The sequence below is a fragment of the Scomber japonicus genome, chromosome 24 (genome assembly GCF_027409825.1).
Source record: "Scomber japonicus isolate fScoJap1 chromosome 24, fScoJap1.pri, whole genome shotgun sequence".
Classification (NCBI taxonomy): domain Eukaryota; kingdom Metazoa; phylum Chordata; class Actinopteri; order Scombriformes; family Scombridae; genus Scomber; species Scomber japonicus.
Window position 1 is genome coordinate 8,029,638 of NC_070601.1, and position 13,215 is coordinate 8,042,852.

Below are 13,215 nucleotides of genomic sequence, written 5' to 3' on the forward strand. Positions count from 1 at the left end.
ACAGTATATTGATCATATCACTGTAGCTTACATTCATTCAGTCATTCAGTCTTCTGTTTTTATATTCACTTCTAACCTCCATCAACATTATAGACAACAAGGTTATTTTAAAAAAAAAGAAAGGAATCAGTGCTTACAACATTTGTTCCCGTTGACGTACTTGCAATAATGGGTGGAACAGTTTCTGGACATTTCAACACCAACAACCTCACTTGCAAGCAAAGCCACTGTCAGAGTAGGACAAGTGTCAAGCAAGCTGGACATCTAGATACTCTGCCTCTGTTTCTGTCCCAGGATGTCCCTCCTCAAGAGTGTCCTCTCTCAGGTGCTCAGTTGGATCAGCCTCTATCAGATCCTGGTTCTGATCAGTACAGGACTCGTCGTTCTGGTTGCAGCGTGGATGGCGAAGCTGTTGATACGACATGCCTGGTACACACACAAGTTGTCCTGCTTCAGCAAGCCTCCTGTACATTCTTGGCTGATAGGCCACCTGGGCCAGGTAGGACACTCATATCTAGTAAAACACACACTCATGCACCTTACCTTCAAATGTTTCCATATTGTCGCTTTTGAAATGCAAGTTTGTCATTTTGAAACAACACATCAGGAAACCTAACTACACATTTCACAGTATGTACAGGAAGTGGTCTGTGTTGCACAACAGTATTATTACATAATATCCTCTTTAAGTTAAATCTTCTTTAAAATGGTGCACAAGAATTCGGCAAACTCACTTATTCACCTTTAATTTAAAAGATAGAGTCATGATATGTATTGTAATGTATTGTAATATTTATTCGTGCATCAGATGCAGAGCACAGAGGAAGGTCTCCTCCAGGTGGATGAGCTGGTGCAGACGTACACACACTCCTGCAGCTGGTTCTTCGGTCCTTTCTATCATTTTGTCAGACTCTTCCACCCTGACTACGTCAAGCCTCTGCTGATGGCACCTGGTAGAGTAACACCCCATCAGTCAGATTAAATTGGTTATATCTGTATTATCTCCTTAAATTTATCGTATGAGTTTCTCTGTTTTTGCATCAGTGGTTATTGGAACTGCATTATCAAACCACATTTCCCCAAGGCCCAATGTTTAATGTTATTTTCTCGCTCCTCACTCCTTCTCTCCATCCAGCCAGCATTACAGTGAAAGATGAGCTTATCTATGGGCATCTGCGTCCATGGCTTGGTGAGTTTAATAGGCCATGTTGGTTTGTTGAAAGTCTAATATCAGGGTTTCTCACAGTTGATGCTGGTATGATGGTTCCACACTTCATAGGGTTTTCTGTCTGATTGATAAAAGTCACCCTGGTTTTTTTAAGACTAATAAGCTAATATTAATAAAGACATGCTATCCATTTAATCATTACAATTCACTGCCATCCCCGGTTGTAAATCATAATATCGCTATCATGTCATAGGACAGAGCCTGTTGCTAAGCAATGGAGAGGAGTGGTCCCGCAAGAGGCGGCTGCTTACTCCAGCTTTTCATTTTGATATCCTGAAGAACTACGTTGTCAAGTTCAACACCTCAGCTGACACCATGCATGTAAGACAAAATGCATGTAATGTTAATGTTATGTTATTTCTGTTGTATGATCAATATGGATTTTATACACCAGTGCCAGTGTAAAATGTGTCTACAGCCTTTAGTGTCTGCAACAATAACTGTATGCAACTGTCTCTATATGTTTGCTTTGGTGGAGTTATGTGGCTGCCTCAGGATATTGTTGGTCAAAGTTTATTAAAACTGAAGTCACATCCACAAAAATATAATCTTCTGTGAGATATTATAGACTTAAGTTAGGTATAAATTATATTATAATTTCCCAGAAGTTACTAAATGTCTAATTTATTCTTTATTTGTCAGATTTTTGATTTTTTACCAAAATCAGAGCTAAAACTACATGTTTCTCTCTGTATTCATCTTTTAGGAAAAGTGGCAGCACCTGGTGGCAGAAGGCAGAAACAATATAGAGATGTTTGACCATGTCACCCTGATGACACTGGACAGTTTACTGCAATGTGCCTTTAGCTACAACAGCAACTGTCAGCAGTGAGGACACACACTTAACTATTTTCCACTGATACATTTAATTTCTGTTGTACTTCTGTTTTGTTTGTTTTTTAATTATGCCTCTTTCTCCAGCTCTCCCAGTGAGTATGTGTCAGCCATAGTTGAGTTGAGCGATCTGGTAATAGCTCGGCGCCATAGGATCTTACACCACTGGGACTGGTTTTACTGGAAGACACAGCAGGGGAGACAGTTTAAAAAGGCCTTAAGCATTGTACACAGGTAGAGTACATGAACAGGTGTGACCTTGTTTTTATGCAGCAGTGTAGCTCAAATACTGTAAGTCTCATACAATGTACTTTTTTGCATTAAATATTATTTGTAATCTATTATATTGTGTCATATTAAATTGATTTATAATGTACTGTGTCACCACAGTATATTTTTTATATTGTATTCTGGTTATAGAAAATCTCATTTTATTTCATTATACTTCACTGTCATATTGAAAGCATTATTTTAAAGTATATTGAAATGCATCTGAATATACTTTATTACATTGTGCAGTATCACATTATGATAATATATTGCACCTAACATATCATGATCTATCATAACTTGTCATATAGTACAGTAACTTATTTTAATATTGCAAATCCTATAGTGATGTCTGTTTTATTATATTACATTCTGTGTTTGGTGTTTGCAGGTTTACCAGGGAAGTGGTGCTGCAGCGTCGTGCCCTCATCAAACAACAGGCGGAGACACAATCACAGTCTAATCTCACCACAAGAAAGAACAGGAAGAAAGATTTCGTGGACATCATACTGCTGTCAAAAGTGGGACAGAAGAAAAAAACAAGATATATTGCTTAAAATGATTGATATAATTCTGTATTGTGTGTATGTTTGTGTTGCAGGATGAGGACGGACAAGGCTTGGGCGATGAGGAGATACTAGCTGAGGCCCACACTTTCATGTTTGCAGGTACAGGTGGAAAGCACAAGTGGCGAACAGTCATAGACTTAGCGAGCTGACTCTGTAATGTACACAACAATACTAACCACAATTTTGCTCAAATTACCTGCCATTACCAATAAAACCACTGAGTGTACTGCTTATAAATTCCACTTTTCATTTAGATGAATAATAACTTATTTTTCCCTCAAAAGTTGCATAGTGTCACTTTAAAGATGCAGCTAGCTCTCAGTCTTAAATGTTCAAATAGCTATTTAATCACAATAACAACCCTCCTACTTCTTCCACAGGTCATGACACCACAGCCAGTGCGATTTGCTGGACGCTGTATAATTTAGCACGCCACGAACACTATCAGGAGAGATGCCGGCAGGAAGTGATGGATCTAATGCAGGGACGAGACAGCCACGAAATAGAGTGGTTAGAAAACACACACACACACACACAGACGCACAGACACACACGCACAACCTCAACCTCTGGACATTTGATACTAATTTTCTTTGTAAAACTGCACTGTAAGACATGGAAAATCAGTATTTAAAAGTGGATATGCATTATGTGTGCATCTGCAGGGACGATCTGTCCAACCTTCCCTTCACCACCATGTGCATCAGAGAGTCTCTCAGGCTGCACTCACCTGTACAGGCTGTAACAAGGAAGTACACCCAGGACATGCCACTACCAGAGGGTCGAACAGTACCAGATGGTGAGAGGGAGAGACTCTTGCTCCAAAGAAGGCTTTAAAATGTTGTGAAATAGACTTTAGAGGCTTAAAGAGGAGAGTTTTGATCATAATCTTGCATATCAGCAACCCATTTTAAATCACATACTTCATAATTCAGAGGTTTTATTTGTGAGATTTCAATTTGAGAAGGGCAGATAAATCCAACCTCGACCTGGAAGTGAAACTGATCAGAATAGTTTTTGTAAGCTTTTCTTTATATAAACAAAAGGTCAAAGAAAAGCAGGACTTGTTTCTGGAGTAAAACCCGAGTAACAGCTGTCAGCTTCAGCTTTTTTGTAACATACTGAACATGTGCCTTAAAAGACAAGTGGTCACCAATTAAAAACCCTCTGTATTTAAAAGTAGATACCAACTCACAATTTCAGGAACAGTGTTCTCAGACAGCTTACTGTTCTTGAGGTAGTATGTGATAGTAGTTTGTGATAAGGAGTAGTAAGTGAAGCAGTGAATGCAAACTATTCTCTAAATACTTCTTTTTTGCTGTGAACCTTCCCCAGGAGTCATCTGTTTGGTCAGTATCTACGGTACACACCACAACCCTGCTGTCTGGACAAATCCACATGTAAGAAATAAACACTATGTGCTTCAATTTTCTTTCCATTTAAAAATCTGTCATGTTTGACCTGTGTGATTTAAACTCTTCCAGGAGTTTAATCCTCTGCGTTTTGACCCGACCAACACAGAAGGCCGCAATTCTCATGCCTTCATCCCATTCTCCTCAGGCCCCAGGTAAACTATCTTCAATGTTACAACGTTAAGCTGAATAAGATCTACCATTATTAGAAATGTTCTGTGTGTGTGTGTGTTCACAGGAACTGCATCGGTCAAAAATTCGCCCTGGCAGAGCTTCGAGTCGTCGTTGCATTGACGCTGCTCAGGTTCCGCCTGACCCCGGGAGTGGACCCTGAAATTGGGAGCGGCTCCCGGGCCGTTCGCCGTCTCCCCCAACTTGTCCTGCGTGCAGAGGGAGGCCTGTGGCTGCAGCTGGAGAACTTGGAGGAACCGCAGGAAAAATAATGAAAGCTGCCATGTTCACTTGCTTTATTATTAACCACAGAACACACACCTTGGAGTTTGCAGTGTGTCCTTTTTATCAGTGTATAATAGCTTTTTCAACTTTTATTTAAGATTCTAAGGAAACCACTGAGGGCAATACATATATATTGTATACAGCACACTGTTCAGAAACTATTTTTTTATGTATTAAATTTGGTTTAAATAAATCCTGAGTTGAAAAAACACATTCCTCTCCTTAAAATCTCCTCCATAGAAAGAAAACAGACATGTGAAGTTAAAATACAGGTTTAGGACAAATAAAACCTTGATTATCCAAAGGGACCTAAGCCATATTAGAGCCTGGATGAATTGGGCCCTGTCAAATGAGGTCCACAATCTCCAGGCCAGTCTATTATTCTTTGTGTAAAACAAGGAAATGATATAAAACATGCATAATAGGGGCCTGCGATAGCATCTTACAAGTCAGGTTTGACCCTGTCAAGTGTGAAAGTGAGACAGTGTATGTGGCTGCAAACATTTCTGCAGGGACAAGACAACAGCACACACCACTGAACCTTTTTATCTTCACAAATGAAGCTTTCAGTGTGTCAGATTATGGCTGAAACTAACAATTATTTTCATTATCAACTAATCTGGATTATTTTCTCAATTATTTTGTAGTTATTTGGGGTTAGGGTTAAGGTTCGTCAGAGTTAAATGAGCCCTCAAATGTTTTGCTTTGTCCACAATGCAAAGATCAACTAAAAGCTTTGAAACTGGAATCAGACAATTTGGACATCTTTTAATCACAGCTTTATATCATTGCTGTAGTGCTCAAATGGCTACAATTTATAAATGGGCTGTAATTATATGATGGAGAGTTTTGATTTTTCTCTTACCAGGAGTGGGATAAGTGCTTTTGTTTTTTCTTGAGGAGTCCAGCTGCAGTAACAGTCATTGGGCAGTAGGAGGGGGTTGTGTCATGTGTAGTGGGGGGGAAATCGGGGACAATACATTTTATATGCAGTTATTGAGAAGTAAAATAGTGATTTGGATGAGTATTAAACACTACTGTGATAAGTATCCAACAATAAAATACATTTATAATGATATTAATTTATATGACAGCATGTCCTCATGTGGATGCGGGGAGCCAGTTGAAGGGTCTGGATGGTAACCCTAGATTTGCCAAAGTCTTGCGAGCTAATTAAAAATATTCTAGTCTCCCCTTTTTATTAAGTGACAATGCAAGGTTTGATATCTTTTTATGTTTGAGGACAATAAACACGTGCTTAGGTTAAAAATAATTACTTAAAACCGGTGCAGGAAATCTCGCGAGAGCCAATCTGGGGTTACCATATAAACAGGACTTTCACTTTCAGCTTGCTCCAAACTCTCGTATCACTCCATTTATATTTTAGCGAGACTTATGCAGCGTTTAACAGTTTAAGCGTTGAAATTATATTGTTTGTCATGCTTTTTCTCGGCTCACGACCGAAGCAGATTGTTTTTTATCCCGTTTGTGGTCTTTTAATTAACGAGGATTAATGCGTCTATCTGTGACAATGATACTGTGCGTCTGTTTATGTGTGCTGCTGGGCCTACTAAGAGATGTTTCTGCAGCCTCTGGTGAGTGTGTTTGCGGTTTGTATTTTACTATCAGCTGACTTACAGCTTTTTGGCATCTGTTTAAACTCTCTGTCTGTCTTTATGATGGAGTATTGACTTGCTGCATATGGCCCCACCCAATAATGACTGGCATGAATTACTGTGGCGGTTTACATTAATGGTGTCAACTGTCAGTAATACTGAAAGTATAAATGAAGGGCAGAAGAGTGAATGGACATTATAACAGCGTGGAAAAGAGTACTGAACTGAACATTTATTTGAAGACCACAAAATAAAAATAGAAAACAGTACAATGAAGTATCAGTGGTGGAAGAAGTATTCAGCAATGTAAAAATACATCCTAGGTAAATGTACCCTGAAGTATTACCTGCTTGATGTAGTTAAAGTATTGCAGTAAAAGTATTGCAGTAAAAGTTGTTTTTTTTTTCTTCTTTTTGACTGTCCTGTTTTCTTTTTTAAGCTTTGTACTGTACTGTGCTGTTTTTTAATGTGATATGGATCCCTCTGGGTCTGAAATAAAGAAAGAATTGAATTGAAATAGTGGTTTGGTCCCTCTGACTGATATATTATTATACATGAGATTATTAAGACTTAAGCATTAGTGTTAAAGCAGCATGTTACTGTTGTAGCTGTTGGAGGTGGAGCTAGTTTACACTACTTAAAACAGATATTATAGTTCCAACCTAGGGGTGGGGGCACTCAAAAGGTCACCCTATCAATCTGAGGGATGTGAGATGATTAATGGGAGATGGAACAAGAAATTAACTAAGTTCCAATGCACTTTAATATTTATTGAAATGAAACCATGTGAGAAGTGTATTTTAAAACCTTGTTATATTATCCATTGTGTAACTAAAGCTGTCAAATAAATTGAGTAGAAAGTATAATATTTCCCTCTGAAATGTTGTGTTGTTTACCACTGTAAAAAGCAATATGATCAACTACTATCAGCTACTATTTTAATAATTGAATAATCGTTGAAGTAATTTTTCAAGCAAAAGTGTCAAACAACAGTGCTCTCAAATGCGAGAATTGAATCACTTGAAATGGCAGATGTTTGTATTTTATTTTTTCATTATATTTACCAAATGATCAATCATGAAAATAAATTGGTTCAGTTGCAGCCTTATAGCGATTTTATTATTTATCACCTCTTCAGTCCACTCTTCCTCTTACTTATGTCTATATCTTGACAGTCAGTGTCTAAAGTCCCATTCAAAAAGCATTTAAAGGGTGTTAATAAAAACAGCACACTGAGCTTCTTTTTGTCCTTGTAGGGTCTATCTACAAGAAGGTGGGTGATGAAGTTGTCCTCAAACCAGATGTGTCGGGCCCCATCACAAGTATCACGTGGAAACATGGTGCTGACCTTGCCATGCAGTGGGATGGACCGGGAACGGACATCGACGCTTATCGTACATTTAAAGGTATACTGAGCCGAGATTAGCTTAAGTCTTGCTTAAATTTTCAATTATTTGTGAGTTTAAGACCTCTGTTGATAAGCTAACCCTATCCATGTGTGTTGATAGTACAAGGTAAACTGAACGTTTCAACTGGAGAGATGACTATCACAAACCTGACTCTACAAGACACCGGCGTATACACACCAGATATCAACAACAAAGCCGAAAGTTCAATTAAACTGGTTGTCATCTGTAAGTAGTAGTGTTTAGTAAGGTTTATCAAAGTTCACTCCTGTCCCACTGCTGTTAAATTGTGTCAAAAATAATCTGCTTGCTTGATCGTGAGAGAGAAACATTAAGGTAATCATTTACTGGGAGTAAGATATTAAAAATGTGACTTTTTTTTCTCTAAATAACAACAGTTCCTGTCCCTACACCCACCGTCTCTGAATCCTGCAATGAGGATAAGACCACATGTACTTTGACCTGTGATGGGAACACCACCGGCACTGGAGACGTCACCTACAAATGGAAAATGGACGATTCATTGAGCCAGACGTCTAAGATACACACTATTACAAAGGTATTGTTTATAGAGGACGTACATGTTGGTCAGTGTGTGTGTGTGTGTGTGTGTGTGTGTGTGTGTGTGTGTGTGTGTGTGTGTGTGTGTGTGTGTGTGTGTCTCATAGTTTTTTTGAAAACCTAAAACATCAATCAACCTTATTACAATTCAGCATTATTTCAAAGCACTGCATTGGCCGATCATGATCTCTATTTTCATTATCAACTTATCTTCCCATAATTTTTTGATGAATCAGTTATTTGTTTTACCACATCAAAAACTTTGAAAATGTCAATTTCTTGAGGCTGAACTGACGTCATCAAATGCGTTATGTGTGAAAAACTGTCCAAAACTCAGATACTTAATTCACTATAATGCAAGACAAGAAAAAGCAGCGAATTTGGAAATTGGAGGATAAAAAACACTAAATATGTCTTTCTTTGTTAAAGAAAAAAAACAAAACAATTTTTAACTGTCTATCTTTTACCCTGATCAAAAGGTTTAGTCATCGGTCATATTCATGGACCCAAAAACAGGGGTTTCTGTAGCAGGTACACTACTTTGAACAATCCCACAATGTGAGAGTTAAATTCAGGATGACTTCTATGGGATGAGATCTCATGTTACTGCTCACTTAACCAAGGAGTGTGTTAGGCAATATATGGAGTATTGAGTGAGTGAGTGATTGAGTACCTTCCTCTTGGTTGCATGTGTCTCCCCAAGGCTTGTTATCTTTAGGGAATTTGAACATACATTAAATGTGTTGAAATGTTTAGTTTTGTGATCTACTGTAATATTTTCTGTTATCTCAACTCGTAGGAGAACAGCTCAAACATTACAACGTTCAGCTGTGTCCTGCTGAATGAAATAAGTGAGGAGATCAGCAAACCCATCAAGAATCCTTTAAGCCTTGGTCCAGGTCCAACCCCATCCCCAGGCCCAGGCCCAGGCCCAAATACTGACAGTGAGTTATCACAGTGAAATGTTTCTGAATTTCTGTGGCAGGCAACTCAGCGCTGCTTGTTGTGCTTTTACAGTGCCTGCAGAAGGTCTGAAAATCAACACAGGGCTCACAGTGTTCATCTCACTTCTGACAACTGTAGTGCTGCTGGGTCTCATTCACAGATGGAAAGCAGGTGACAAATTGTTATCCTGTATTCACTCAATTATTTGCATTTCATTCATATTAGCAGTTAGACTGATGATGATGAGATTTTAATCATTTTCTGTATTTTCCTATAGGGATGTGGTTCTTCCAGAAAGGTAAGAAGTAATTTAAAACTATGAAAAGAAATATTTCTGATAGAAAAAGTATTTTATAGTCTTAAGGGAATTTTAGTTGTGTTTTCACCTATAAATGGGCAAGTTGATCCCGTGTTTACTCACTGACAGTTGTTGACAGCAGCAGATTTTTCATGTTGAGCCTTCACAGTGAACACCAGGTTTTTAACTTCACCCAATTAAATTCAATGAGTGAAAGTTTTTCCCTCTTGAGCTGGGGCTCCACATCCAAAAATACACATCACAGGTGCTGGTGGCAGACTGAGACACACACAGAGGCAAAATTCCTGAAGCAAAATGTCATCTTTCAAACAACTTGCTCTTTATAAGAATTATATAAGACTTCTAAGAATATCCAAAGTACATAATTTAATATATTTTTTACTTGAATTGGCATTAAATCTACTTACATTTCAACTGAGCTTTGAAGATTTGCACTTTGTAAGTTCTTTCTTGTTTATATGAAGCAAGCAATGATAAACATGAACTTTTTCAAACCTATTTCTGTTCTCTGTGCAGCATCTATGCCGTGGGAAGCAGGTCAGTAACTAACATAACTTAGAGTTTTATGCATATTTATGCTTTGAAAGTGTTTCTGTGGCACTGTGTTGTTTCTTTGCTGTGACACCTGTTAAACTCACTGTCTGTTTTTCCACCACTGCAGACTTTTGGAGGAAGGACAATGAACGTAAGTGTCAGCTCACAGTCTATTTTCTGTATTATTTATTTAATCTAATACTTTGCTTTTATGGAAAGAAGTTGACATCCATTATTTCACTATTAATCCAGAGAGAGATCCTGTTGAATCTAATGGCACCACTGCTCGACCAGAGAAGAGACAAATAGATGATGGTAAGACAGTACTGAAAAAAAATGACCTTTTTACATATTTTGAAGTTACAACCTCCTCTGTTAACCTGTGTTTCCTTTCATTTATGTCTGTTCATTTGGCAGAGGAAACACCGATGAGAGAAGAGTAGATGGAAAGACCATCTGCAAGATCCAGAGTGATGCTGAGGTGTTTTAGAAAGTGCTCATGTGGAGTGTGATTTTGCTACAAGTGGGTATCCAAATAATACAAACAATAACACTTAAAATCAACACTATGAGATCAGTCCAACAAATGTAATTTAGAATATTTATTTTTCAAATCAGTCTAACATTAATAGCAAAGCAGATAGTGACAGTAAATTGTATTTTAACACTACCTTTTAAGTTTAGTGATATTTTAAACTGACCAAAAGTGGATTTAAAGGTATTTTGGGGATCTTTCTGTTAATGTGAAGACACTAAATCAACAGATGCATTAAAAATATGTTTTTAAGACTATGGTGCAGCTGCTGGCATCAGTTCATCTAGCTGTTACCATCATGAGTTATGTATGAAAACACTAAAAGACACTAAGAAGGGAAATATGAAGCTAAATATTTTTTAAAAAGTGAAATAATAAGAGAATAGCACGACAGTTCAGGTATAGTTTATAAGTCAATAGTGCTGCAGTGAATAAAAAGCACTGACATAAAGAATGAAGTGCCTTAAAGTTTAGACAATGCAAGGAAGCCCATTAAAGTGAGCTTTCCTGTGACACACACCATACCTGACATCGGCTGGCACCTCCAGCACATTTAAGCAGAGGCTGGGGAGGATATGTGAGTGCTATCTGAGCCAGGTCTGGTGTGGATCCATGCAGCCTCTTTGTGTGTGTGGGGGGGCTTAACTGACAGCAGAGTGAGCGGGGAAGGAAAGCCATTGTCTGGTTTGCATTGCATTGTTACTCGTACTTAGTTTGTGCGTATGTGTGTTGAAGGAGATTTCAAGTTCGAACAAAGTCAATCAGAGTTATTTTTCCTTTCCTTAATTTAGGTTTTTGTAATTGAATGTTTACAACCTCCTCTGCAAACCTTAATCCTTTTAAACACTCATCCTACTTAACTCTTTAAATGCTCATACTATATTTTTAAATGTTGAGGTTGAAATGTAATGCTTTGTGTCCTTTAGATGCACTGTTAGTCCATGCAGTAGATGCATGTTTAAAAATGAGTTTGACGGGTTTCCTTTTGCACTTACTTTTCTTTTTTTTTCTAAAGACACTTTTTTTCTACGTTTTCTTTTTGGTGACACTATTAGATAATTGCATGCTTCTATCATTATTAAATTGTCTGTAAAGCGCCGTTAAAAAAAACAGCAAACTATAAAGCAGTACCAAGTCATTAATATCAACCAAACACTAAAAACAAAAGTCAAACACTCCTATGTTTCAACACTTCATCACATTGGAATAATCATGCTATGTTAGCTGAGTTTTTATTGTGTTTTGGTGCTGTGTTCCAGGACCTAAAGAATGTTTATGCGTGTGTATATATACCTGTACTATATTTGTTTATATGGGCTAATAAAAATCAACAGAATGAAAAAACAACCTGCTATGAAGCTTGGTATTTTGGAAATTGACACGCTTGAAGCTGTTTTGACCACTTGGGGGCAGCAGATCAACATATTTCACTGTCATTGAGGAAAGGCTGAGTCACGTGCTGGAGGTTCAATCACTTTTCCAAAACACATTGGACCAGGCCAGTGGCACCTTACAGATGAATGTTTTTTATGATGATATATGATATTCTGATATAATTAAAGACCTGAATGTGCACAAAGTTCCTCCAGTTAAACAGCAGCAAAGCTAAAGCTCTCCTTAATGGCACAGCAGGTCAGAGTCAGTGGTCCTCCAAACCTCATCTCACCTTTCATAACCCGGGTCACCCCCCCTCCTCGCCCCTAGTCACTAATTTGGGTGTTACCTTTGACCCTCAGCTGACCTTTGATGACCATATAAGACCCCTAATCCTAACCCCTCCTTGTTAGATGCAGAGAGACTGCAGTGTGCCAAAAAAATCCTTGAACCGATCTCAACCTAAAAAAAGTATGGGCTATCATTCATTCTATCATGGTGCTGTGAGTTATCTATGTTGACCTAATGAGTCGTGATTTCCTCAACGGCCTACCTGCTAACATCTTCTCCTGTCAGTTGTTAGAGACAGGAATGTTGTTTCTTTCTGTCTTTTCCAACCCCAGTTCACAGCATTGCTTTAGAGTAAGGATGTGTATGGTGTTTTCTGCATTTTGGTTGTGTTACAACATTTTCTAAAAGATTTATCATGCTTTGAATGTCAAAGAATGTTTACTTTATCTACTCTGATAGATTAATTTCTCTCCAGATTTTGGAGCATGTTCCTTTCTTTTCTTGAGATGTTGGCAGGTGAATTTAGATCCCAGCATCCTTTTGTAGCAACTAAAATATTTGAAATAACTTTATTGCATCTAATCTGTGTACACATAACTCCTACCTTAATGATTTTCTCTTTACAACAAGTCTAAATTTAAAGTTAAGTTTAATTTGGTATTGAGATGTCAGTTAAACTCTAAATGTATTCAGGCTCACAATAACTGAAGTAAACACAACAGCAGCTGCTGCTGACTCACTGCTCTGACACCAGAGCTAAAGGGTGAGATGGGAGAATTTCCCACAGCAAGCTAAGCAAAACAAAAAAGTTTCTTTACTCTAGATCTGGACATTTAAAACCAGCCATTTTTTCCACTAGAACCAT

The 13,215-nt window shown here is 38.0% G+C and overlaps 2 protein-coding genes across 2 annotated transcripts; both read left to right on the forward strand.

Moving 5' to 3' along the window:
* Window positions 1-213: 213 nt before the first annotated feature.
* LOC128354509 (cytochrome P450 4F3) lies at window positions 214-4,806 on the forward strand. The gene is made up of 13 exons (XM_053314734.1): window positions 214-499; window positions 809-953; window positions 1,136-1,189; window positions 1,422-1,549; window positions 1,935-2,056; window positions 2,150-2,296; window positions 2,724-2,853; window positions 2,934-3,000; window positions 3,282-3,411; window positions 3,567-3,700; window positions 4,237-4,301; window positions 4,386-4,468; window positions 4,552-4,806. Exons 1-13 carry the CDS (start codon window positions 296-298, stop codon window positions 4,754-4,756), a joined length of 1,614 nt encoding a protein of 537 aa, XP_053170709.1. The 5' UTR covers window positions 214-295; the 3' UTR covers window positions 4,757-4,806.
* A 1,359-nt stretch (window positions 4,807-6,165) lies between these two features.
* Window positions 6,166-11,368, forward strand: LOC128354513 (uncharacterized). Its single transcript, XM_053314737.1, has 11 exons — window positions 6,166-6,364; window positions 7,642-7,791; window positions 7,894-8,019; window positions 8,190-8,350; window positions 9,152-9,296; window positions 9,370-9,468; window positions 9,575-9,595; window positions 10,133-10,153; window positions 10,278-10,301; window positions 10,403-10,465; window positions 10,568-11,368. Exons 1-11 carry the CDS (start codon window positions 6,283-6,285, stop codon window positions 10,591-10,593), a joined length of 918 nt encoding a protein of 305 aa, XP_053170712.1. The 5' UTR covers window positions 6,166-6,282; the 3' UTR covers window positions 10,594-11,368.
* Window positions 11,369-13,215: the final 1,847 nt, after the last annotated feature.

Coding starts and splice junctions, on each gene's coding strand:
- LOC128354509 (XM_053314734.1), top strand. CDS start 296: ATGTCCCTCCTCAAGAGTGTCCTCTCTCAGGTGCTCAGTTGGATCAGC. Junction 3,001..3,281: donor CCACACTTTCATGTTTGCAG/GTACAGGTGGAA, acceptor CTTCTTCCACAG/GTCATGACACCACAGCCAGT. Junction 4,302..4,385: donor CTGTCTGGACAAATCCACAT/GTAAGAAATAAA, acceptor AAACTCTTCCAG/GAGTTTAATCCTCTGCGTTT.
- LOC128354513 (XM_053314737.1), top strand. CDS start 6,283: ATGCGTCTATCTGTGACAATGATACTGTGCGTCTGTTTATGTGTGCTG. Junction 9,469..9,574: donor CATTCACAGATGGAAAGCAG/GTGACAAATTGT, acceptor ATTTTCCTATAG/GGATGTGGTTCTTCCAGAAA. Junction 9,596..10,132: donor GATGTGGTTCTTCCAGAAAG/GTAAGAAGTAAT, acceptor TTCTCTGTGCAG/CATCTATGCCGTGGGAAGCA.